Genomic DNA, 27,555 nt, shown 5'->3' with positions numbered 1-27,555 from the left:
TTGTTTATATATATATATACATATATATATATATATATATATATATATACAGTGGGGGAAATAAGTATTTGATCCTTTTCTGATTTTGTAAGTTTGCCCACTGACAAAGACAATGACAGTCTATAATTTTAACATTGAGAGATAGAATATCAAAAATAAAATCCAGAAAATCACATTGTATAAATTATATAAATTTATTTGCATTTTGCAGTGAGAAATAAGTATTTGATCCCCTACCAACCATTAAGTGTTCTGACTCCTACAGACCAGTTAGACCCTCCTAATCAACTCGTTACCTGCATTAAAGACCGCTGTCTTACATAGTCACCTTTATCAAAGACTCCTGTCCACAGACTCAATTAATCAGTCAGACTCTAACCTCTACAACATAGGCAATACCAAAGAGCTTTATAAGGATGACAGGGACAAGATCATAGACCTGCACAAAGCTGGAATGGGCTACAAAACCATATGTAAGACGCTGGGTGAGAAGGAGACAACTGTTGTTGCAATAGTAAGAACATGGAAGAAATACAAAATGACTGTCAATCAACATCGATCTGGGGCACCATGCAAAATCTCACCTCATGGGGTATCCTTGATCATGAGGAAGGTGAGAGATCAGCCTAAAACTACAAGGTGGGTGTTAGGTGTTGAGTTCCCACTGCTGCACTGGTGTAATCTCGAACAATGTCCTCTGTGGTATCCCACTCTTCCCCAGCTGCAGAGTTGCCTACTCAGCATAGACGTCGGTCTCAGCATCTTGCTCAAGCTGATGTTGTGCGTCTGGTTACTGCTGTCACCTCAGCTCCAGCTATTGTAACCAGCATTAGTCAGTGGTGAGCAGACATTCCTGGGACTACGTCCTGCTTTTTGCCTACTGAGCATGCCTGTGGGATGACCTCTCATTGGAGGTCAGAGGTCACATGCCCAGGTCCTCAAGCAGTTCTGATTGGAACACTGGCAAGGTCTCGGAAGGCCGCAACTATAAAAGGTTCGCATGGCCGAGCTAGTATAAACAGAAATCGTGGTCTGTGGATGCGTGTATGTTATCTGGTGAAAGCTAATAATCTTCCCCTTCCCTAGTGTTGTTGTTTGATGTTGGGTGTATGGAGTAAGTACAGCACTAGTTAGTGCAATCCAGCACTTAGCACGATTTTACCAGCATCAATATAGCAGCGTTCGCCAGTGCTGCGCAATTAGTGTGCTAGGGTGGTTATTGGCGTTCGCCAGTGCGATGCTGTGCATACTCTGTGCGCTAAATCATTAGATAGTTTGCGCATCGCTGAAGCGACGCCGAGCGCTAGTGGGTCTAGAGGGACTCTAACCCTGCGTCCTTGGGGCTGAGTTCTGTGACTGTACAGTAGTGCTCATTCTGCTGTGCTTTGTGCAGTTAAACAGGGTACGGCATTCACACTCTGCGGTATTGCGGATCAGTGAGGCAACCGAGTCCGCCTCTGTACATACCGGGTAACGTTTAACCCGTGTGTGTTACCCACTAGACCACAATATAGTGTCCGCCATTACTGAGCAGCAGTTAACATCTTGGCACGGAGGACCCCGGGCTGTGAACGCACCTTATTTCCATTCTTATATTATTAGTTGCCTTCTGCCAGCCCTAACAGGGGGAACTTGTTAATGATATCAAGGCAGCTAGGACCACAGTCACCAAGAAAACCATTGGTAACATATTACGCCGTAAAGGTGTAAAATCTTGTAGTGCCTGCAAGGTCCTCCTGCTCAAGAAGGCACATGTGCACGTCCGTCTGAAGTTTCTCAATGAACACCTGAATGATTCTGTGAGTGATTGGGTGAAGGTGCGGTGATCAGATAAGACAAAAATTGAGGTCTTTGGCATTTACTCAACTTCCCGTGTTTGGAGGAAGAGAAATGCTGCCTATGACCCAAAGAACACCGTCCCCAATGTCAAGCATGGAGGTGGAAACATTATGTTTTGGGGGTGTTTCTCTGCTAAAGGCACAGGACTACTTCACTGCAACAATGGGAGAATGGATGGAGCCATGTACCGTAAAATTCTGAGTGACAACCTCCTTCAATCCACCAGGATGTTAAAAATGTCGTGGCTGGGTGGTCCAGCAAGGCAATGACCCAAAACATACAGCCAAGGCAACAAAGTAGTGGCTCATAAAGAAGCACATTAAAGGTCATGGAGTGGCCTAGCCAGTCTCCAGACCTTAATTTCAAAGAAAACTTATGGAGGGAGTTGAAGCTCCGAGTTGCCAAGCAACAACCTTAAAATCTCAATGATTTAGAAATGATCTGCAAAGAGGAGTGGACCAAAATTTTTCCTGGCATGTGTGCAAACCTCATCATCAACTACAAAAAACATATGAGTTCCGTGCTTGCCAACAAGGGTTTTGCGATCAAGTATTAAGCCTTGTTTGCCAGAGGGATGAAATACTTATTTCTCACTGCAAAATGCAAATACATTTATATAATTTATACAATGTAATTTTCTGGATTTTAGTTTATTGATATTCTATCTCTCAATGTTAGAATTAACCTACACTTAAAATTATAGACTGTTCATGTCTTTGTCAGTGGGCAAACTTACAGACTCGCAAGGGATCAAATACTTATTTCCCTTACTGCAGCAATGTGATTTAGTTAGCAAACATTTTTTTTTTTTTGGGGGGGGGAGGGGAAGCAGTTGCACTATAAAATGTATCTGCTGAAAAAATTGAGGTATTAGAATGCCAGGAAAATTTGCCCACTTCAGATGAATGTATAAGACTGCAGTATCAATATAGCAATGCTTTGATTATCATTAGCCCTATGACGGACTGTTGTTCTTAAAATAAATGTTAATGTGGTTGAATCTCTGCCTATACACAGCTATAATTCTGTCTCTCTCTCCCCAGCACCTCTCCCTACGCTGCCTCTGCCCTGAGTAAATTGTGCCGAGCATAGCATCACTGGTCTTATATAGAACAGCGATGCTATGCTCGGCACAACCAAGGTGGCTACGGCATTACATTGAATGTCAGGCAATTCCCACATGTTTATGGTCTAAAAAGTGCCAAACATGCGGGGCGGGGGCCTGAGCTCCCGCTCGAACATTAAATAATACTCACTGAGTAATGAGCATCCCTAGCACACCGATGATCGATCGAGTAACGAGTAGGGATGAGCACGCTTGCTCATTGCTACCGCACAGCTGATCTGGCAAAATGAAAGTTGCACTGTGATTTGATGCTGTGCGTAACAAATACATTTTTCAATTTAGGCGTTTTGATACATGTGCCACTATGTGTATGGTTATTTGTGTGTTGTTGTTTTTTTTGCTTTTTTCTGCTTCTTTGTAATTTAAGAAAAATGGGCATTATGTTTTATATTTCAATATTTCCTTAACTGTCTGATAGCATTATTCTTTAAAGTAGCATTGTTCACACTACTTTCAAGCTCCATATTTTCTTGCTGGGAAAGATCCTTGTGTGTGTACTTTTGGCCCTTGTTGGGCTGGTGTACATCAGTATAAAATTTGTCTTTTTTTTTCTTTTACTGTATAGCAAACTGTAGTCTATTTTTGTGGTTTTGTATTTCTACAATACTGTACCATGCAGAAAACTTTTTTTTTCTGTAATGGGAGTCAATGAGCAATGTATGGTAGTGTATACCCACAGAGATATGCAGAAGAGTCTCATGTCAATGGTAACCGGAAACTTCTATATACTTTCTTGTAAAATAACATTTCTAATTTCTGCTTTGATTAGAAGTATTCGTCACTCTGTGTTTTCTTGCTTTAAACAGGCAATTTTAAGTGGCTTTTTGATGGATTTTCCTCCAGCTGTAAAGCAGAGTGCAACTAATATAGTGGATGCAGCAGTGGAAATTTACCATAGAATGAGCATTGATCTTCTCCCAACTCCTGCAAAATCCCATTATGTGTTTAACTTACGTGACTTGTCAAAATGTGTCCAAGGTACTGTAGTACAATGATGCTAACATTGAAAGGTTTTTTTTTCACTGAAAATGCTAAGAAAGCTGAAATGTATGTTTTAGTTTTTAATTAAATAGAATTTTCGGATAATGATCTCTATATAATAGTTAGAATAAAAGTTCCGCATTATGTTTTCTTTGCTATTTTTATTATGTGAACACCTTAAACTAAATCTCCACATTTCATTTAACAATGTCAGTTTTATGTAAAATATGTTCTGGTTAATTTCTTTATACTTGTATACCTTTTATAAGATTCAATGCACTGTTTTTCTGATACAGAGCTACAGATCACATGCATAGATGTAGATTTAAATGTTAACATGCTTAATTAGTGTGAAACACCATATTCACACATCCGTATTTAAACACTGTAGGACAGAAGTTCTCCCACGATCAGTTCTTACCAGGTCCGACAGTGGTCAAATGTAAACAGTGTACAAGCTCAATCACACTATTTAGTGGTCTCTCCATGCATAAATAATATAGTGGTGTTCTACTCTGTACACAGTGTACATCTAGCTGTCTATGGAGCTGTTAACTGCTGATTTGTAAGGTTTGGAATATGTCCAGCCACTCGATTTGATATTGATAACACTGGTCAACGCAATTTTTCTGGCAAAAGGTTTTAAAACACATTTTAAGTCAATTTTGGCTGCTGATTACGAATATGAACTCCGTTTTTGGCTATCACATCAGGATTTCGAGATATTTTCAATTTTTGATGAAAATTACATCTAATGGTTTATGATAAAAACACATGATTTTCGGTGCTATATTTTGTATATTTTTAATCAAGGAATAACAAAGATTACAAAGTCTATGTACAGCAAATCAAATATACTTACAGAATTAAACTACAAAATATAAAAACACATATACAGTGGGGCAAAAAAGTATTTAGTCAGTCAGCAATAGTGCAAGTTCCACCACTTAAAAAGATGAGAGGCGTCTGTAATTTACATCATAGGTAGACCTCAACTATGGGAGACAAACTGAGAAAAAAAAATCCAGAAAATCACATTGTCTGTTTTTTTATCATTTTATTTGCATATTATGGTGGAAAATAAGTATTTGGTCAGAAACAAACAATCAAGATTTCTGGCTCTCACAGACCTGTAACTTCTTCTTTAAGAGTCTCCTCTTTCCTCCACTCATTACCTGTAGTAATGGCACCTGTTAACACTTGTTATCAGTATAAAAAGACACCTGTGCACACGCTCAAACAGTCTGACTCCAAACTCCACTATGGTGAAGACCAAAGAGCTGTCAAAGGACACCAGAAACAAAATTGTAGCCCTGCACCAGGCTGGGAAGACTGAATCTGCAATAGCCAACCAGCTTGGAGTGAAGAAATCAACAGTGGGAGCAATAATTAGAAAATGGAAGACATACAAGACCACTGATAATCTCCCTCGATCTGGGGCTCCACGCAAAATCCCACCCCGTGGGGTCAGAATGATCACAAGAACGGTGAGCAAAAATCCCAGAACCACGCGGGGGGACCTAGTGAATGAACTGCAGAGAGCTGGGACCAATGTAACAAGGCCTACCATAAGTAACACACTACGCCACCATGGACTCAGATCCTGCAGTGCCAGACGTGTCCCACTGCTTAAGCCAGTACATGTCCGGGCCCGTCTGAAGTTTGCTAGAGAGCATTTGGATGATCCAGAGGAGTTTTGGGAGAATGTCCTATGGTCTGATGAAACCAAACTGGATCTGTTTGATAGAAACACAACTTGTCGTGTTTGGAGGAAAAAGAATACTGAGTTGCATCCATCAAACACCATACCTACTGTAAAGCATGGTGGTGGAAACATCATGCTTTGGGGCTGTTTCTCTGCAAAGGGGCCAGGACGACTGATCCGGGTACATGAAAGAATGAATGGGGCCATGTATCGTGAGATTTTGAGTGCAAACCTCCTTCCATCAGCAAGGGCATTGAAGATGAAACGTGGCTGGGTCTTTCAACATGACAATGATCCAAAGCACACCGCCAGGGCAACGAAGGAGTGGCTTCGTAAGAAGCATTTCAAGGTCCTGGAGTGGCCTAGCCAGTCTCCAGATCTCAACCCTATAGAAAACCTTTGGAGGGAGTTGAAAGTCCGTGTTGCCAAGCGAAAAGCCAAAAACATCACCGCTCTAGAGGAGATCTGCATGGAGGAATGGGCCAACATACCAACAACAGTGTGTGGCAACCTTGTGAAGACTTACAGAAAACGTTTGACCTCTGTCATTGCCAACAAAGGATATATTACAAAGTATTGAGATTAAATTTTGTTTCTGACCAAATACTTATTTTCCACCAAAATATGCAAATAAAATGTTAAAAAAACAGACAATGTGATTTTCTGGATTTTTTTTTCTCAGTTTGTCTCCCATAGTTGAGGTCTACCTATGATGTAAATTACAGACGCCTCTCATCTTTTTAAGTGGTGGAACTTGCACTATTGCTGACTGACTAAATACTTTTTTGCCCCACTGTATATGGCACACAGATGAATGACAAATGGCAGTTATTTGAACTTTCTTTTCTTGGCTGATCTGTGATGTACAGCTTCTGGGTTGTCTCTCATCAAGCTCCAGCAATAGTCAGCCATCATATGTGAGTCCCATCGGCCTTGATACCGTTCTTCCATTGTTTTAATGTCCTGATGAAAATGCTTCCCTTGTTCCTCGCTCACATCCCCAAGATTCTCTGGAAAAAAGTTCAAATGGCTGTGTAAATAGTGAATCTTGATACTCATTCTATATCCAAGATTTCGCAGACTCATTAGTAGCTCTTCCACAATCTCTTCATAGTTGTCTGCTTTCTTATTCCCGAGAAAATTCTGCATCACATTACAAAATGCATTCCAAGCTCTTTCTTCTGTCTCATTCATTGATGTGATAAAATTTGAGTCTCTCATAAGTGTTCTTATTTGAGGTCCATCAAATATTCCAGCCTTTTTCTTCTCTTCACTAAGACCAGGAAAAGTTGAACATATATAGTTAAATCATTCTCCACTGTGATTGAGAGCTTTGACGAACTGCTTCATCAATCCAAGTTTTATGTGTAAGGGAGGAAAGACAATGTCCTTCCTATCCACTAGAGGATCATGGATGACATTCTTATCGCCAGATGCCAAACTCTGTCGCTGAGGCCATTCAGTTTTCACCCAATGCTCTGCTGTAGCTCTACTGTCCCAGTAGTACAGAAAACAAGGGTGTTATCATAATAAATGGGAATTATGCATGTTCAAAGAAAACAAAGATATTCTCACATTTATTGGGAGACTAAATGAAAACTAAATTTACCTTAGTGAGCCGTATAAACCGCCACTTTTCATACACTACTTATATTTATCATGAAATTCATGAAAATGGGCTATATACCTATTGAGCAAAAACGTGATGTGATAGAGAAATATAAGATCAGATTTGAATTTAGCACCCTCAAATTAGTCTAAAACTGTTCTTAAAGTCCATGCCAGAAAATTTTGTTTGTTTTTGTAGACCAGTGTAATCTATCCTGAGGATAGTTTTCCATTAACAAAGTAGCTGTAAAGCCATTTTAGGCTAGAATCACACAACTCTATTTTCTCTTATCTGAGAGAATCGGGCCAATTATGTTCTAAACACTCTCTCGGATGAAAAGAAGATGGGAAAAAATGTGTGGCTCTCTTAGTCAATGTACTAGCTTGCCCATAGTGTGGCTCTCTTAGTCAATGTACCAGTTGGCCCATAGTGTGACTCTCTTGGGCGCTATACTAGCTTGCCCATAGTGTGGTTCTCTTGGCCACTGTACTAGCTTGCCCATAGTGTGACTGCCTTAGCTACTATAATTGCTTGCCCATAGTGTGGTTCTATTAGTTAATGTACTAGCTTGCCCATAGTGTGGTTCTCTTGGCCACTGTACTAGCTTGCCCATAGTGTGACTATCTTAGCTACTATAATAGCTTGTCCATAGTGTGGTTCTCTTAGCCACTGTACTAGCATGCCCATAGTGTGACTCTCTTAGCCACTATACTAACATGTGCCCATAGTGTGGTTCTCTTGGCCACTGTACTAGCTTGCCCATAGTGTGACTATCTTAGCTACTATAATAGCTTGTCCATAGTGTGGTTCTCTTAGCCACTATACTAACATGCCCATAGTGTGACTCTCTTAGCCACTATACGAGCATGCCCGTAGTGTGACTCTCTTAGCCACTGTACGAGCATGCCCGTAGTGTGACTCTCTTAACCACTGTACCAGCATGCCCATAGTGTGACTCTCTTAACCACTGTACTAGCATGCCCATAGTGAGACTCTCTTAGCTACTCTACTAGCTTGTTTGAAGTAGCACATGTAATAAACAGACGGTTTTATCATCTGTCATCTGTAACGTATGGAACATGAGTGGCTGTAGCAGGACAATATTATGGTCTTCTAATTGCTTGGTTGAATTTTAGAATTCTATAATATGTACAGTATACCTAACCATTCCAAGCATTAATGAAATTCATAGGATTTGGTTTATATAGCCAGAAGTATGAAAATGAGCCATATATTTGCATCTTTGATAAATAGGAAATAGTTAATATGCAATGTTGGTCCACAGCTATAAGCATAATCTACCATACCATGAACCTTAGCTCTTCCAACAGCTTAATGGAAAAGTTATAAGCATACAGCTGCATGAGATTTACATATGTACTGACTACATTATTGAAAATAAGCTAAGTATCTGTAACCTGCAGCATCTGAAAGACTTACATTAGAATTAGTATTTTGCTATTTATAGTCTTCTTATTTTTTAATTGGTGCTTGTGTTGTAGTGATTCATGTCATCTCATATTTCACAGGTATTCTTCAGTGTGATTCTGGATCAGTACGTGATCAGTCTCAGATTTTCCGATTGTTTTGTCATGAATGTCAAAGAGTCTTCCATGATCGTCTAATCAACAGTGAAGACAAACAGTATTTCCATACAATGCTCTCTGAGATGGCCAGTGAGTTTTTCATCACACTTTCATAGTTTATTAAATCGTCACTGTTTGAAAATACTTAGCATAACGCAATAGTAAAAGCAAATATAAGAAACTTTGTAATACATCTTGTCAGAGACATCTGCTTCCCTATCCAGTTATGAGCCCAATATTCTCTCCCCCTTCCTGAAATTACCATCCACTGATAAAAACATCGCCACAGCTCAAATCCATCTTTATCAAAGAACGACTGCCAGCACCATGAGGTGTTAAGATACACCTCCTATTCTACTCAGTGGAGAGGTGAGGGTGAAGGAGGAATGAGGAGCAGAGTGAGGAGTCAAGCAGAGGAGGAAAAGACAGGCAGATTGTGCTGCAGTTAGTAAGAGTGATTTAACTTATCCCAGAGCTGGATTCACAGCAACATAGCTCAGGTTTGCTGTAAAATTTCCTCCATGTTTCTTTTTCTAAATGCGCTAAACTTGGAAGGATGTAGGAATCCCTCTGTTTCAGTGTTCTGTGTATGGGAAACATTGTAGCAGCTAATCTCCACCCACTAATTCATAGAGGACTGAAAAGTATAGATATAGCCTTTCCCTCAGAATGGGGAAACTAGTGAAAATGCAGAATACAAGTCAGAAATGGACACACCCTGTTAAATTGCCAGGTTTTGTCATGTAAAAAAACCAAAACCACGATGACTAATTTCTGAACTTTTTACTCGTTTAATGTCACCCATAATCTGTACAATTCAATTGTAAAATAAACTGAAATCTTTTTGGGTTTAAAAAGAAAAATTAAAAACTATAACAATTAGTTGCAAAAATATGCACGCCTTTACACTAATACTTTGTTGAAGTATCCTTTGAAATTATGACAGCATTCTGTCTTTGTGAATCTATCAGCATGGCACATCTAGAATTGGCAATCTTTGCCTATTCTTCCTTTCATTTGTTCTCCTAATCTGTCAGATTTCATGGGCATCTCCTGTGTATATCCCTCTTCAGGTCAACCCACAGATTTTCAGTTGGATTCAGGTCTGGGATCTGGCTGGGCCATTGCAAAACTTTGACCTTCTTCTGGTGGAACAATTCTTTTGTTGATTTAGAAGTATGCTTAGGGTCATTGATTGTTTCATGTTTTTAGCAGAGACCTGAAGGTTTTGTTGCAAAATGAATATATTTGGAACTGTTCATAATTCCTTCCACCTTCAGTAAAAAACTAGTTCAGGCTGTTTTCCAGGATAATGTTGCCTCCAACCTGTTTTTCTTCCAAGAAAAGGCTTGCCATCATACCCTACAGGCCAGACATTAGAAACATACAGCAGATTTTTTATCACAGGCAGAATACAACCAGTACTTGCCAGAAATTCCTGCGGCGCCTTTAAAATTGATGGAAGCCACTTGACAGCCTCCCAGGCCAGTTTTCTTCTTGTCCTTTCATCAATTTTTGAGGGATGAACAGTTTTATCTAATGTTACTGTTGTGCTAAATTTAAGCCGTCTGTAAAGTGCTCTACCCATCTCATGACTAATAACTTTCAACAATGAGGTCCCTTTGCTATGTTGCAAGCTGTTTATGGACCATGACTTTTATTGTATAATACAACTAAGAAAATATTCGGAAAATTCTACTAGAATAACTAAACTTGATATGGCGGTTCATAAAAATTACTTTTAATGATTGCAGCTGTGTATTGATTATTATCGTGTTTTTGGCGTTTGTTTTTCTTTCACAACTTAAAAAAAAACCCTATACATGTTTGGTATCTACGAACTCATAATGACCTGGAGAATCATAATGGCAGATCAGTTTTAGGATATGTGTACACGTTGCGGATTTGGCTGCGGATCCGCAGCGGATTGGCCACTGCAGATTCGCAGCAGTTTTCCATGCGGTTTACAGTACCATGTAAACCTATGGAAAACCAAATCCGCAGTCCCATGGTGCGGAAAATACCATGTGGAAACGCTGCAGATTATTTTCCGCAGCATGTCAATTCTTTGTGCGGATTCCGTAGCGTTTTACACCTGCTCCTCAATAGGAATCTGCAGGTATAAAAACGCAGGTGAAATCCGCACAAAAAAGCAGGAAATCTCCAATAAATCCGCAGGTAATCCGCAGGTAAACTGCAGTGCCACCTTGTTAGAATGCAGCATTACTGCTGCACAAGGTGGCACTTTCAGTTTATAACGGCTGGAGGGGGTGACAGTGTCCCTTTAAGAATTGAGAGTCCTCAGTGGTTGATACCACTGGCTAATACGGTACCAAGATATATATTTTTCCTGTATCACACGTACTGTAACTTTATCAACATCTTGTGATAACTTCAGGCCAATAGCACCTTTAGAAATATATTTACTTGAAAAATTGGTGAAGTGTTCACTACTAATTTCACCCGCTGTATATATATTTGAAGGTATAGCAGACTTAGGGGTGTTAGAGGAAAATCTTTTTTTCTTAGCCTAGCCTTTATCTTTTACTGAAAAGTATATATTCACATTGCTGAAAATCAATGGCATTTTTCTGCAGCATGTGCATGGATTTCTGCAAGTTATGTTCAGGGGAATAGGACAGTCACAAAAATCTGGATAGATACACAATATCTAATACCTGAAAGTGCTCATACCAGAAAAATATTGTAAAACACTTTGAATAGTTAAAATTAATAAGTGCAAAGTTGTACAAAATGTTTGCAACCTTTTGAAATTTTCACTCCAGTTTCAAGTAGCTCCACTAAAATGGGCGGAACTGGGGAGGAGCTGAGGTGGGACAGGGCATGATTACACCCATCCATAAAATTCTTAGGGTTTGGCGAGGCACAGAGAAGATATGCCAAATTCATTAAGTGGGGTATGTCTCTTAATGAATTCAGAGAATCTGACACTAAAAAGCCTCTTTACTAAAACTGGTGTGTACAATTCTTATTTAATCGTGGACATAGGCTTCAATTCATTCATTTTTTGCCAGATGTTTGGGCATCAAATTGTCTGAAATATCCCATGATTTCTCCGCAACTTGTAGTTGAGGAAAAATTGTTTGACTTTTTGAAAACTGGCTGAAGCTTAGGCAGGGTTGCCAACTTGACTTTTTTATTTTTTCTGCACAGATTATCCAAAAATCACAGACAGACAATATTTTTCTGGATATATTGGAGAAGCATAACCAATTACGATTATAGGTGATACAACAGCCCATAATTTTTATATGATGACTTACCTTTTTTTTCATGACAAGGCAAAAAAGTGCCCTATTTTTCAGACTGTCCTGGAATTTCTGGACGGTTGGTAACTAGCAGAATTGTGATTGGATACTTAGCTCTGAATCTGGCGCATCTTACTCCAGCGCAATCTTCATCAATCCTTGGGTACAAAACAGCTCTCTTGATTTATTGGGGCCTTTGTATGTAAAATAGGTACATTCAATTACGGTAACTAAGTTGAATTGAAAACCATAAAACTGTGTAAAAAAAGTCATTTATGAAGTGCGTGAAAACAGCCTAGCATGGACCAAAGGATTGTTAACTCACTATCATTTTATTTTTTGCAGGTAAACATTTTGGAATTCAGATTGATCCAGAATACTTTGTCACAAAGCCAATTATTTTTGGTGATTTCATTAAGGTAAAACTTTGTCCTCATGTCGGCAGTGATCACGTACATTTTGCAGTGCAATGGCAAGTAAGAAAACATCCATTGGCGGCTGTTGTGTAGACGCACTACATATGTTTACACGGAGCCCCTGCAGTGACAGCTTGACAGGCTTTTGGGTCGCCTGGCTTGCATGCAATCACAAAAATGTCAGCTATGACAAGCTATTAATCACATATGTCTAGCGGAATTGCATCACTCAGTGAAGTGTGCCAAATAAAACATGGAGTTATCGTTCTTTGATTCATAAATATGAGCTGCAGCTATCTGTCTATGATTCTGCATGGTTATATACTGTACTAGCTATTGAACCCGTTCTACGCCCGGGTGGCGAGCATTTATATTGGTATATGGTCTCCATCCTGGTATGTGCTGCTCCATCCTGCGTCCCCATCCTGTCATGTGCTGCTCCATCCTGCGTCCCCATCCTGTCATGTGCTGCTGCCATCCTGCGCCCGTTCTGTCATGAGCTGCTGCCATCCTGTGCCCGTTCTGTCATGTGCTGCTCCCATCCTGCGCCCCCTTCCTGTCATGTGCTGCTCCCATCCTGCGCCCCCATTCTGTCATGTGCTGCTCCCATCCTGCGCCCCCGTTCTGTCATGTGCTGCTCCCATCCTGTGCCCCCGTTCTGTCATGTGCTGCTCCCATCCTGCGGCCGTTCTGTCATGTGCTGCTGCCATCCTGCGCCCGTTCTGTCATGTGCTGCTCCCATCCTGCGCCCGTTCTGTCATGTGCTGCTGCCATCCTGCGCCCGTTCTGTCATGTGCTGCTGCCATCCTGCGCCCGTTCTGTCATGTGCTGCTCCCATCCTGCGCCTCCATTCTGTCATTTGCTGCTCCCATCCTGTCATGTGCTGCACCCATCCTGTGCCCCCGTTCTGTCATGTGCTGCTCCCATCCTGCGCCCCCATTCTGTCATGTGCTGCTCCCATCCTGCGCCCCCGTTCTGTCATGTGCTGCTCCCATCCTGCGCCCCTGTTCTGTCATGTGCTGCTCCCATCCTGCTCCCCTGTTCTGTCATGTGCTGCTCCCATCCTGCGCCCGTTCTGTCATGTGCTGCTGCCATCCTTCGCCCGTTCTGTCATGTGCTGCTCCCATCCTGCGCCCGTTCTGTCATGTGCTGCTGCCATCCTGCGCCCGTTCTGTCATGTGCTGCTCCCATCCTGCACCCGTTCTGTCATGTGCTGCTGCCATCCTGCGCCTGTTCTGTCATGTGCTGCTCCCATCCTGCGCCCGTTCTGTCATGTGCTGCTCCCATCCTGCGCCCATTCTGTCATGTGCTGCTGCCATCCTGCGCCCATTCTGACATGTGCTGCTCCCATCCTGCGCCCGTTCTGTCATGTGCTGCTCCCATCCTGCGCCCATTCTGTCATATGCTGCTGACATCCTGCGCCCGTTCTGTCATGTGCTGCTGCCATCCTGCGCCCGTTCTGTCATGTGCTGCTCCCATCCTGCACCCGTTCTGTCATGTGCTGCTGCCATCCTGCGCCTGTTCTGTCATGTGCTGCTCCCATCCTGCGCCCGTTCTGTCATGTGCTGCTCCCATCCTGCGCCCATTCTGTCATGTGCTGCTGCCATCCTGCGCCCATTCTGACATGTGCTGCTCCCATCCTGCGCCCGTTCTGTCATGTGCTGCTGCCATTCTGCGCCCGTTCTGTCATGTGCTGCTGCCATCCTGCGCCCGTTCTGTCATGTGCTGCTGCCATCCTGCGCCCGTTCTGTCATGTGCTGCTGCCATCCTGCGCCCGTTCTGTCATGTGCTGCTGCCATCCTGCGCCCGTTCTGTCATGTGCTGCTGCCATCCTGCCCCCGTTCTGTCATGTGCTGCTCCCATCCTGCACCACCATTGTATTATATGCCCCCCATAAGACGCTCCAGTGTGTATGCCCCCGTATGCTGCTGCCATATAAAAAAAAAATATACCATACTCACCTATCGTCCGGCTCCACTGCAGGTGTGTCTTCAAGAAAATGGCGCCGGAAAGCGCGGACTGCGCAGGCGCCGACACCTGCTGCCGGAATCGGCGCCTGCGCGGTCCGCACTTTACGGCGCCATTTTCTTGAAGACACACCTGCAGTGGAGTCGGAGTGTGTCTTCACGAAAATGGCGTCGGAAAGCGCGGACTGCGCAGGCGCCGATTCCGGCAGCAGGAATCGGCGCCTGCGCAGTCCACGCTTTCCGGCGCCATTTTCTTGAAGACATACTCCGGCTCCTCTGCCTGTGACTGGTAAGTCAGAGGGCGGCGCCGGCGCGCATTAAGCGCGTCATCGCGCCCTCTGAACTGTCACAGCAGAGGAACCGGGAGACGGAGCCTCACGCAGCGCTGGAACGGGGAAAGGTGAATATACTTACCCTCCTGGCGGTCCCTGACTCTCCGGTGGAGATCGCAGTGTGCGTTCAGTGCTTACGCATACCGCGATCTCCTGGGAGCGTCACTCTGTGGGGGCCAGACTGCGCCTGCGCAGTCTATAAAGGCTTCGGACAGAGTGACGCTCCCAGCGTTATATTATAGATCTTATGTGTGTCCAAATGCTAATATATGTGCTGCCTATGCAATCATTGGCACCCATCGTCAAATGACTCGTTCTGTTAAAAGTAATATATCATCAGACAATTACATATCATTTAAAGGGAACCTGTCTCCATAAAAATCGTGTTATAGAGCAAGAGGAGCGAAGTAAATTCATATGTATGTTTTATAAAAAAAAATTCAGTGAACTCCGGTGGCTTAATCACTTAATCCTCTGTACTTTCTGGGATTTCCTGTCCTGTGGGCGGTCCTATCAGTGACTGACAGCTTTCTCTGTGTGCACCCTTATTCAAAGAATGACATCAGCCAGCCCACTGGACTGGAAATCCCAGAAAGAGCAGAGGATTAAATGTATAAAACACAGGCTATACTCAATCTGTTCTCACAAAACTATGTATAAATCTAGACATGCGTTAGTTTTTCAAACCAATAGAGCAGTCTCAGTTATGTCATGTCATCATAACATCGACTGTTCCAGTAATAATTACTTTATTTTAATGCCGAAGTTGTTTAGTAAGGTGGGTAATAAAACTGTATGCACAGATAAGACCCTGGATGCATCTCCCCTTCACTCACTGGTCTCTCTCGGCGTATGTGCACAAGATAAATGCTGCTTCACCTTTTGGTACAGATATGGTGCAGTTCCCATGCACACCACTTCTACTGGCCTATGAAGCCTAAATTTTCTAAGTGTAAAACCCAAATTGAAATTTTGCTAATAGTTTATTACATTTCTCTCCCATTTGTCTTCCATGCTTTTCAGGAAGCGTAGAAATCATTCTGAATTGTTGATATAGGCAAAACAGGAACGATAGTAGTGTAACTGCCCTTGTCTTTGGGGCAGAAGGAAACAATATAGCACAAGTGTTGTCGGTTTCCGTCAGCCCTGTTGACATTTAATGCTCCATTCCAAAGGTCTCCTTAAAGGGGTTGTCCAGTCTTAAGCTACATTCGCAGACTTGCGAATCTGCACATTGCGTTCAATGCACAATGTGAGGATTCTCTGGTGCATGTGCCCACTAACTTGTTTCCGGCTTCGTTCAATATAGTTGACTTGACTGAGGTTGCACCCATATAGTCAGAATATGGCCGAGAGTATGCATATCAGCAAGTCTATAATCACTTAAGGTACCTTCACACTGAGCAACTTTAGAACGATAACGATAGCGATCCGTGACGTTGCAGCGTCCTGGATAGCGATATCGTTGTGTTTGACACGCAGCAGCGATCAGGATCCTGCTGTGAGATCGCTGGTCGGAGCTAGAAGGCCAGAACTTTATTTTGTCGCTGGATCACGCGCTGACATAGCTGAATCGGTGTGTGTGACGCCGATCCAGCGATGTCTTCACTTGTAACCAGGGTAAACATCGGGTTACTAAGCGCAGGGCCGCGCTTAGTAACCCGATATTTACCCTGGTTACCATTGTAAATGTAAAAAAAAAACAAAACACTACATACTTACATTCCGGTGTCTGTCGCGTCCCCCGGTGTCAGCTTCCCTGCACTGTGTCAGCGCCGGCCGGCTGTAAAGCAGAGCACAGCGGTGACGTCACCGCTCTGCTTTACAGCCGGCGCTTACACAGTGCAGGGAAGCTGACGCCAGGGGACGCGACAGACACTGGAATGTAAGTATGTAGTGTTTTTTTTTTTTTTACATTTACAATGGTAACCAGGGTAAACATCGGGTTACTAAGCGCGGCCCTGCGCTTAGTAACCCGATGTTTACCCTGGTTACCCGGGGACTTCGGCATCGTTGGGTCGCTGGAGAGCTGTCTGTGTGACAGCTCTCCAGCGACCACACAACGACTAAACAGCGACGCTGCAGCAATTGGCAATCGTTGTCTAAATCGCTGCAGCGTCGCTTAATGTGACGGTACCTTTAGAGTATCTGCAGACTTGTAAACTGTGACCGGACAACCCCTTTAATGTAGTCATGCTGTGAGAAGGAGCAGGGATCTTAGGACTCCACTTTCAGTGATTGTTATTCATTCCAGCGAACTATCCAGTGGATAGATTCCTCACCTACTGTATCCTCACCCATCCCTTGTAGATTGTGAGCCCTCGCGGGCAGGGTCCTCTCTCCTCCTGTACCAGTTATGACTTGTATTGTTTAAGATTATTGTACTTGTTTTTATTTTGTATACCCCTCCTCACATGTAAAGCGCCATGGAATAAATGGCGCTATAACAATAAATAATGATAATAGATAACCAATGTATGTTGTGGGAAAGCGCATGTAAATGCAAGAGATCACTGCTTTCTCTGCTGCAGATCTATCAGTTCTCTGAATGCTAAGCTCTGTAAGACCCCCCCACAGACACCACTGATTGGCAAGTGATGCGTCGCTGGATTCAAGATCTCTTCCTTTAACCCCTTTCTGACATCAGACGTAATAATCCGTCCATGCGCTCTGGGCTAAATTGACCAGGTACAGATTATTACATAATTTTGATTGCCGGCGCACATGGGTTGTGTGCAGGTGATCGCCGCCAGATGTCAGCTGATTCTGACAGCTGACACACGGCACTAAGTGCCAGGAGCGGTCATGCACCACTCCTGGCACTTTAACCCCCAAAGTGCTGCAATCGAATGAGATCACGGCACTATAGGAGATGGCAGAGGACTGACAGCCCCTCTGCCTTTAGATCGGAGACCCCGCGATGTGATGCGGGGTCCCAATCGTTGCCATGGTGACCCGATGTTGCCATGACAACATCCGGGTTACCAGAGCTAGGAAACTTGCTGGTCATGCACAGTGCATGATCAGCAACTTTCTCTGTCAGTACACAGCTGACAATTTACACAGCATGGGGATGCAAAGTAAAAAAAAAGTAAACTTTTTTTTAAATAATTGCGAAAATATAAAAAAATAAAAATAAAAAGATATTTTATCTAAATAAATATTTGTGTGAAAAAAAACCCATTAACAATAAAAGTACACATATTTGGTATCGCTGCATCCGCAGCGACCCGGCCTATAAAACTGTCCCACTAGTTAACCTCTTCAGTGAGCACCTTAAAAAAATTAAATAGCAAACAAAGCAAAAAACAATGCTTTATCATCATACTGCCGAACAAAAAGTGGAATAAAACGTGATCAAAAAGACGGATATAAATAAACCTGGTACTGCTGAAAACATCTTATCCCGCAAAAAACAAGTTGCTATACAGCTCCTTTAGTGGAAAAATAAAAAAGTTATAGCTTTCACAATAAAGTGATGCAAAAATAATTATTTTGTCTATAGAATGGTTTTATTTTGTAAACGCCAAAACATAAAAAAAATATAAATGAGGTGGTGCTGTAAATGTAATAACCCAAAGAATAAAGCTGCCTTATCAATTTTACCACACAAGGAACGGCATAAACCCCCCCAAAACAAATTCCTGAGTTGCTGGTTATTGTTTATTCTGCCTCCCAAAAATCGGATTAGAAAGCGATCAAAATATGTCATGTGCCTGAAAATGGTACCAATAGAAATGTCAACTTGTCCCTCAAAAAACAAGCCCTCACTTGACTCTGAGGGGCAGAATATGGAAAAATTATAGCTCTCAAAATGTGGCGATGCAAAAACTATTGTAGTGTGTGACAGCAGCCAAACATAAAACCCAATATAAATCTGGTATCACTGTAATTGTAGCCACCCAAAAAAATAAATAGACTGCACAAGGAATGGCATAAAAAAATAAATAGAACCAATTCTTCACCTGCTGATGATTTTTTAATTCTGCCTCCCAAAGATCGCAGTAAGGCTCGGCGCAAACTTATCCTGCGCCCTGCGCTGAGTTCTTGCACTGGGGTTTCTGTGTAAATCTCTGAAATGCGTGATTCAGACGGAACCTCTGGTGGAAGATTCCCTATAATGAGGCAGATGGAAGCACTGTGGATGCCATAGGACCTGTGATCCGACAGTGTCCGTCTTTTTAGGATTGCATAAAAGTGCCATCGACCACAGTTTTGTGCACTTCTGAAAAGGACGCTGCTGAACAGAGGCCAGATGGAGTCCAGAGTAGCTTTGCTGCCTCATTATAGTGAATGGATCCCTCAGGGTTTTCATCTGAATCATGTCACTCAGAGATTTAGATGAAAATCCCAATGTATGTGGTCAGCATAGAGCGCCGGCTAACTGTGATCCCTAACGTTATGTAAAATGTTCCCAATAAAAGCTTCAACTCCATCTACAAAAAAAGCAAGTCCCCACTCAGGTCTGTCATCTGTTAATGGAAATATAAAGGGCTTCCACGTTACTGGTAGTACAAAGGCTCTGGAAAAGCAAAATGGCTCCTCAACCACCAAAAGAAATTCAGCAAATTCTCCGCTCTCAAATCCAAATGCCCCCTCCCTTCTGAGCCCCACACTGTATCTAAACCACATATTGCGTCCACTTTTGGCAATTCTGAAGCGATGAGAGGCCGCCTAACTTACGGGTGCTTGCCTCCAGAAGCACGGGCTGGGCATAACCTACTGATAGCTGCAATGTACTGGTCACTAGAGCGCACTGGTCACTACAATGGCAGTTTGTAATTTTCACTCTGCAATATTCATTGCTGCTTGTTTCTGGAAAATACCCATGGAGTTAAAATCGTCACTACACCTGTAGATAAATTCCTCAAGGGGTATAGTTTCCAACATGGGGTCACTTGAGGGGGGGATTCTGCTCTTGTTGCAATTAGAGGCTCTGTATATGGAGTCTGCAAACTGTTCTAGGAAAATCTGCGCTGCAGGAGGCAAATAACGCTCCGTTCTTCTCGAGTCTCTCCATATGGCTAAGTAGTACTGTACAGCTACATATGGGATATTGCCACGTTCAGTAGAAATTGTGGGACAAATTTTGGTGCCATTTTTACACACTTCTTGTGTGAAAATGTAAAATCTGGAGCTGAAACAAAATTTTGTTGGTAAAATGTAGTTATTTTTTCTTCACTGCTAATGGTATAAAATTCTGTGACACACACATGGTATCAATGTGATCACTACACCCCTAGATGAATTTATTGAGAGGTGTAGTTTGTAAAACAGGGTCACTTTTGGGGAGTTCTTCTATTCTGGCAACTCATGGGCTCTCCCAGTGGGTCATGGCACCTGCAAACATAACAGTAAAATCTGGTGCTCCTTCCCTTTTGAACTTTGCTCTTTGCCTGGAAAATGTTTGCCGATTATATGTAGGGTATTGGCGCACACAGGACAAAATGGACCTCAGTTTGGTGTAAATAAAACTCCTATTAGCCCTTAGAAAAATTAAAAACTTGGGGCTAAAACATTTTTGTGTTAAAAATGTAATTTGTTCTTTCCTCACTGTTCAGTGGTATAAAATTCTGTGAGGCACGTGTGGTGTCAATATGATCACTGCACCATAGATTAATTAATTGGTGAGTGTAGTTTGTAAAATTAGTTCACGTATAGGGTGTTTCTTTTGTTCTGGCACCTCAGGGGCTCTGCCAATGTGACATGGCACCCTCAAACCATTCCAGCAAAATCTGAACTCTATTATGGTGCCTCTTCCGTCCTGAGCTTTGCACTGTGCCTCAAAAGTAGTATTTCCCTATATCGGGTATCGGAGTACTCAGGAGAAATTACATAGCAAACTGTATGGTGCAATTTCTCCTGTTACTCTTATGAAAATGCAAAATTTGGGGCCAAAATAACATTTTTGTGAGGGAAATGTGATTTTTTTTATTTTCACAGCTCAACGTTATAAACTTCTGTGAAACACCTGGGAGTTCAAGGTGATCACCACACATCTAAGTATATTCCATAAGGGGTCAAGTTTCGAAAACGGGGTCACTTGTAGGGGGTTTCCACTGTTTAGGCACATCAGGAGCTCTCGAAATGAAATATGACGTCCGCTCATGAGTCCGGGAAATTTTACATTCAAAAAGTGAAATTACGCTCCTTCCCTTCTGAGCCCTGCCGTGCGCCCAAAAAGTAGTTTCCTCTCTCATATTGGGATTGGCGTACTCAGGAGAAATTGTACTGCAAATTGTATGGTGAAATTTCTCCTGTTACCCTTATGGAAATGCAATATTTTGTGTTAAAAACACATTTCTGTGGAAAACTAGATTTTTGTTTAGTTTTACAGCTCAACATTATAAACTTCTGTGAAGCACCTGAGGGTTCAATGTGCTCACCACATATCTAGATCAGTTCCCTGAGGGGTCACTGTTTAGGCACATCAGAGGCTTTCCAAAAGTGACATGGCGTCAACCAAGTGTTCCAGCAAATTTTGCATTCAAAAAGTCAAATGGCGCTCCTTCCCTTCCAAGCTCTGCTGTGCGTCCAAACAGTGGTTTTCTGCCTCATATGGGTATCGGCATGCTCAGGAGAGTAAATTATAGAGTACACAGTAAATTATGGGGTCCATTTTATCCTGTTACCCTTGTCAAGATAAAAAAAAAATTGGATCTGAAGTAAATTTTTTGTAAAAAAAAAAAAGTAAAATGTTCATTTTTTCCCCCACATTCCAAAAATTCCTGTGAAGCACCTGAAAGATTAATAAACTTCTTGAATGTGGTTTTGAGAACCTTGAGTGGTGTCACTTTGGGGTATCTTCTATGTATAGGGACTTTAAATGTTATGTGTTCCCTAAAAAAAATGGTTTTGTAAATTTTGTTGTAAAAATGAGAAATCGCTGGTCAACTTTTAACCCTTATAACTTCGCAACAAAAAAAAATTTGGTTCCAAAATTGTGCTTATTAAGTATTTTGTGTGACATTTAAGGGCATGAAAATTCAAAGTTGGAAAAATGCAAAATTTTCGTCAAATTTCCATTTTTTTTCTCACAAATATACGCAAGTATATCAAATAAATTTTACCACTATCATGAAGTACAATATGTAATGAAAAAACTTTCTCAGAATCACCGGGATCTGTTGAAGCTTTGCAGACTTATTACCTCATAAATTGACAGTAGTCAGAATTGTAAAAATTGGCCTGGTCATTAATGTACAAACCACCTTCGGGGGTAATGGGGTAAAATTGTGGTGCTGTCAGATTGTGTCAAAAACCTCGTGACAGATTCCCTTTAAATGCACAATAACTATGGAAAAAACATACCTGTATTTATTAATGTTATGAAAAATTATTTATCTGAAACAATTGAATATATTTTATGTGCTATTATTTCTCTGATAAATTTTTCCTGTTTTGATCTATAAAGATTGTCATATTATTTGTGATTTTAGGTTGGAGCAGACAAGGCTGACAGGGTTTATGAGGATCTGACGGATATGGAGAAGATTAGATCTGTGTTGCAGGACTATCTTGATGACTATAACATGACTAACACTAAAGATGTCAAGCTGGTATTTTTCCAGGATGCAATAGAGCATGTTTCCAGGTACAGGCTGTACATAATGCTGTATGGAAATCCTTTGCGGGTAAATCAGGAAAAGACAATACATACACACATTAACAACACTGAGATTTCTTATGCAAATGCATACAATCATGTTGACCCGAGGAACACATTCATTTGTAAAGTGCATATTGTACTTATACCTACTATATCAATATCAATTCTGGTTAATAGCTCAAGTTCAACAGAATGGGAGCTGTTTTCATAGAGCAGCTTTTAAAAAATAAAAACTTTTGCTATCGCTATGATTTTATTTTAATTTTCATACACAGATGGAAAAAAATTTATTGGTGACACAAGAATATAATTTTATAACTGATTTTTAAATTCTCATGTTAAGTACTAAAGTTTCCTATACGTAACTATTATTCTAAAAAAACATTATCTTGCTAAATAGGTTGATGTTACAGTGGAGAAAAAAGTATTTAGTCAGCCACCAATTGTGCAAGTTCTCCCACTAAAAAGATGAGAGAGGCCTGTATGAAGGTCCTAGACTGGCCTAGCCAGTCTTCAGATCTCAACCGCATAGAAAACCTTTGGAGGGAGTTGAAAGTTCGTGTTGCCCAGCGACAGGCCCCAAACATCACTGCTCTAGAGGAGATCTGCATGGAGGAATGGGCCAACATGCCACCAACAGTGTGTGCCAACCTTGTGAAGACTTACAGAAAATGTTTGACCTCTGTCATTTCCAACAAAGGATATATAGCAAAATATGGAGATGAACTTTTGTTAATAACCAAATACTTATTTTCCACCATAATTTGCAAAACAAATCTTGCCAAATCAGACAAGATGATTTTCTGGGTTTGTTTTCCAATTTTGAATCTCATAGTTGTGGTCTACCTGTGATGTCAATTACAGACCTCTCTCATCTTTTTAAGTGGGAGAACTTGCACAATTGGTGGCTGACCAAATACTTTTTTCCCCCACTGTATATTCTAAAACTATCTCTTTTCAACATTTCACATATGAACACTTCATATAAGATAGATAAAAAATGTATGTTACATTTTATTCACAGGATTGCTCGAATGATCCGCCAGGAAAGGGGAAATGCTCTATTGGTGGGAGTAGGTGGAACCGGCAAACAGTCTCTTACTAGACTTGCAGCCCATATGTGTGGCTATAAGTGCTTCCAAATTGAGCTGAGTCGGGGCTACAATTATGAATCTTTCCATGAAGACCTAAGGAAATTGTACAAAATGGCAGGAGTGGAAGACAAGGACATGGTTTTTCTTTTTACTGACACGCAGGTAAAACAGAGATCACTAAATTCACCTGTTTTTATTTTACAACCAATCATGACTTGGAAGGATTTCAGTGGTCTGCACACTTGGTCTAGGACAGCAACATGTTATACCATCTAGCACAAACTTCCTGATCATTATAGCATATCATCATCCAGGCTAAGGGCCCTTTCTGAAAGTATTTTCCCCTATTTTCAGTGGCCCCATTGGGTCTTGCTTCCAAACCCCCGGCAAAATGGGATTTGGGTGTATGTGCCGACAGGGCCATTGACTATAATGGTAGAGACGAAGTCACCGTGCGCTCTGTCGAGCTTCACTTTTAACCGTGTACGCCTTTTTGAGGTGGACAGCAAGACATAGTCTTCTGCATCTTGCTGTCAGTCTCCATTAGATGAATACGGTAGAGAATTATGCATGACAGAGTACACAGTGACTCCGTCAGCACCATTATGGTCAATGGCCCTCTCGTTGCATAGACCCAAATCCTGTTTTCCGGTGTGTTTGGACATTAGTACTGACGGATCCACTGAATGTAGGAGAAAACTCTGTTTTGAAGGGCCCTAAGAATCAGCCATCTAGCTACACATGAATATGAATGTCCAAATGTTTTATAATATGAATGAAGAGGCCCTGAACTGAAGTATCATATTGTAAATAAGAGTAACAGATTCCAACACAGTCAATAACAGACTATGTGATTGTTTTTGTTTAATGTGGCATTCTCCAATTTTTTTTACCTAATACTGACAATCTATGTAATGCAATGTAGGTGCGTTAATATACTTACCGATTGCCATCTTCCCTGGTTGCCAGCGCCACTCTGGTCCTCCTCTAGGTCATGTAAGCAGACATCTTTTCCGACTCACACAGGGACTGATTTGTGGGGCAGTGCTACTTTCCCAATGTAAGTCTATAGAGTCTTGTTCTGACGCTTCTTAGAATTAAACGGTTCATCCAGAAATTTGGAATTTAAATTATATGACCTAGAAGAAGTCTGGAGTGGCACTGGAAAACTGGGAAGAGTGATGATCAGTAAGTACTGTATATCAGTGCACCTGTACTACATTACATAAATAGGTAGAATTAGGAAAAAAATCCTTCTTTAAATGCGGCCTTCGAATTTTTTCAAACATTGGGTCAAAGAGATGGAAAGTGCATAAAGCAATTAAAGACACTAATTCTGTGATAAATCCATCTATCCTGCTTTTGTGCTCCCCACCAGTCCGTTCTTCCCTTGCCCAAATACCCATGTGACCGCTCAGCCATATGGCCCCCATTACAGTCTCCAAATGGCTTGTTTCTGAGTTTCCCAAGATTCCCCAATAACAATTTGCTTAGTTATGTAGTGAACACAACTTTATTTATATATCTGTTCACCAGTGTCATGGGGTCCTTCTCCGATATCACACAATCAACAGAGCTAGAGTATAGTAAACAATTCCAAGACCTTTATTTAGGAAAAAATACGAAAAGTCCATATACGATCCACCACACAATGGATAAAATAGTCCAGAACATGAATGCAGTTCAGTAACAGGATAAAAGTCCAACAATCCAGCAGACAGAGGATAGCATAGTCCATATACTCTTCTTTCTCTCTGATATGCTGTGTCCACATCATCATTCCACACAGGACTCATCCATGTCTCATCTCCTTGATATTTTAAGTCTCCCTCCTCATTCACAGGTCTGTATTGGGAAGGTCTCAGGGGCTCATTGTTTCAACAAGCTAGGTCAACATGTCATTAGCTTATTAGCAAGCAATACAGTACTGTGGGGCTGATATCAGATGGCAGCCATTCATCAATTAGCAAATAACTCCTTCTACAAGTGAACACCATGAAAATAAGTAAAATAGAAATATACACAAAAATGATACCCACATAGCATATCACACCATCACAACCAGTATTTCTGAATTCTATAGATTGTTGTGGAGGAGTTTCTGGAAGACATCAACAACATGCTGAATTCTGGTGAAGTGCCTAATTTATTTGAAAAGGATGAGCTAGAGTTTGTATTGGCTGCAACGAGACCTAAAGCTAAAGAAGCTGGTATACCTGAAGGAAACAGAGATGAGGTACACCAGTAATTGTAATTTTACTGGAACATTCTGGATATAGATCTCTTTCCAACATTTTCTACACACATACTCTGTGGGCCACTGTATGATGTCTACATACAACATCATACCATTATATTCTCCTGTGAAAGCAATAATTTTAGATGGAAAACTCAACAACACTGTATCTACTATAGAAAGCCACTACTGTCTTGCAGGACAATTTGTACCAAATCTATGTATGACTCTGTATGTGATAAGGGTGGAGTAGGGCCTAATAGACCTCTAATACCTAATTAAAGAAATGTAGTGGTACGCTGATTAATTGCATTAACATATTTACCCTTATTAATGCAGTAGTGTTAGAGACGACCTTTCAGGAGAGCTCACAAAGGTATATACGGGGTAGTAATAGACAGCTTATAAAAATGAACCCTCTAAAATGTAAACCTTTATTAACAGATTTAAAAACCAAAAAAGGAAAATATATACTGCTCAAAAAAAATAAAGGGAACACTAAAATACCACACACTAGATATCTCTGAATGAAATATTCCAGTTGCAAATTTTTATTCCTTGCATAGTGGAATGTGTTCAGAACAATAAAACATAACAATTATCAATGTAAATCAAAATAAATATCCCATGGAGGTCTGAATTTGAATTCATACTCAAAATCAAAGGGAAAAATCAAATTACAGGCTGATCCAACTTCAGTGGAAATGCCTCATGACAAGGAAAAGATGCTCAATATTGTATGTGGCCTCCATGTGCTTGTATGACCTCCCTACTGTACAACGCCTGGACATGCTAATGATGAGGCGGCGGATGGTCTCCTGAGGGATCTCCTCCCAGGCCTGGACTAAAGCATCCGCCAACTCCTGGACGGTCTGTGGTGCAACGTGACGTTGGTGGATAGAGCAAGATATCATGTCCCAGATGTGCTCAATCGGATTCTGGTCTGGGGAATGGGCCGGCCAGTCCATAGCTTCAATGCCTTCATCTTGCAGGAACTGCTGACACACTCCAGCCACATGAGGTCTGGCGTAGTTCCTGCATTAGGTGGAACCCAGGGCCAACCGAACCAGCATACAGTACGTCATATCGTTCCTCAGGCGGCTCCAGGAAAGTGTGGCATCACAAATGTGACGTCCATGATATGCTGTAGCCAAGTTGCAGGTGTCTCATTACTATCACTTATCCTATTTAAATGGAACCTGTCAGCAGGATTGTGCTGAGAAACCTACAGGCAGCACAATTATAATGATTCAAATTATACTTTGATTGATGAAATGCATCTTGAGGTTGTTGTTTAATCTTTATTTTTAGTTTTGAGATAATTATATGCTCGGGGCGGCCTGTGGGGGGTCTTCATGTGGTGGTCTGATTAGGTATTCATGTGTATGGATTCTGACGATCCCTCAATGACTTACCCCCTAGTTTACATAATGAATATTATAAATCTTTAAAAAATAATACCCTTCTGCAGGCAGGCACCAGCGGCAGCCTGATCGCATATGAAATTAATTATATACAGATTTGTTGGATGTAATCCTGAAGTTCCCCCCAAAAAATCCATTTGAAAATGGCACGAGCTGCGCCATATTGCTAGGGAAAAAAATATTCTCCTCCAAGATGACGCCGCCTGCGCAGGCGCCAGCATTGCCATCTTGGAGGAGGAAATTTTTTTCCTCTAGCAAGCGCTGCCTGTGCAATAGCAGCTGTCGGTGATCGCCGACAGCTATTACTGCTCAGGCGCCGGAGGCACCATCTAGGATTAGGACTTTTTTTTCCTTTAGCAAGA

General features: G+C 41.6%; 1 protein-coding gene across 1 annotated transcript in view; it reads left to right on the top strand.

The window, feature by feature from the left end:
* Window positions 1–27,555, top strand: part of DNAH6 (dynein axonemal heavy chain 6) — a 621,891-nt gene that overhangs the window by 324,100 nt on the left and 270,236 nt on the right. The window contains exons 41-46 of the mRNA XM_069743176.1: window positions 3,772–3,943; window positions 8,790–8,936; window positions 12,461–12,534; window positions 22,270–22,424; window positions 23,464–23,695; window positions 25,617–25,769. Coding sequence (XP_069599277.1) covers window positions 3,772–3,943; window positions 8,790–8,936; window positions 12,461–12,534; window positions 22,270–22,424; window positions 23,464–23,695; window positions 25,617–25,769 — 933 coding nt within the window. The remainder of the gene's footprint in view (window positions 1–3,771; window positions 3,944–8,789; window positions 8,937–12,460; window positions 12,535–22,269; window positions 22,425–23,463; window positions 23,696–25,616; window positions 25,770–27,555) is intronic.

The sequence above is a fragment of the Ranitomeya imitator genome, chromosome 1 (genome assembly GCF_032444005.1).
Source record: "Ranitomeya imitator isolate aRanImi1 chromosome 1, aRanImi1.pri, whole genome shotgun sequence".
NCBI classification, from domain to species: domain Eukaryota; kingdom Metazoa; phylum Chordata; class Amphibia; order Anura; family Dendrobatidae; genus Ranitomeya; species Ranitomeya imitator.
The sequence above is the reverse complement of the archived record's forward strand: the minus strand, read 5'-3'. Positions and strand labels throughout refer to the sequence as shown.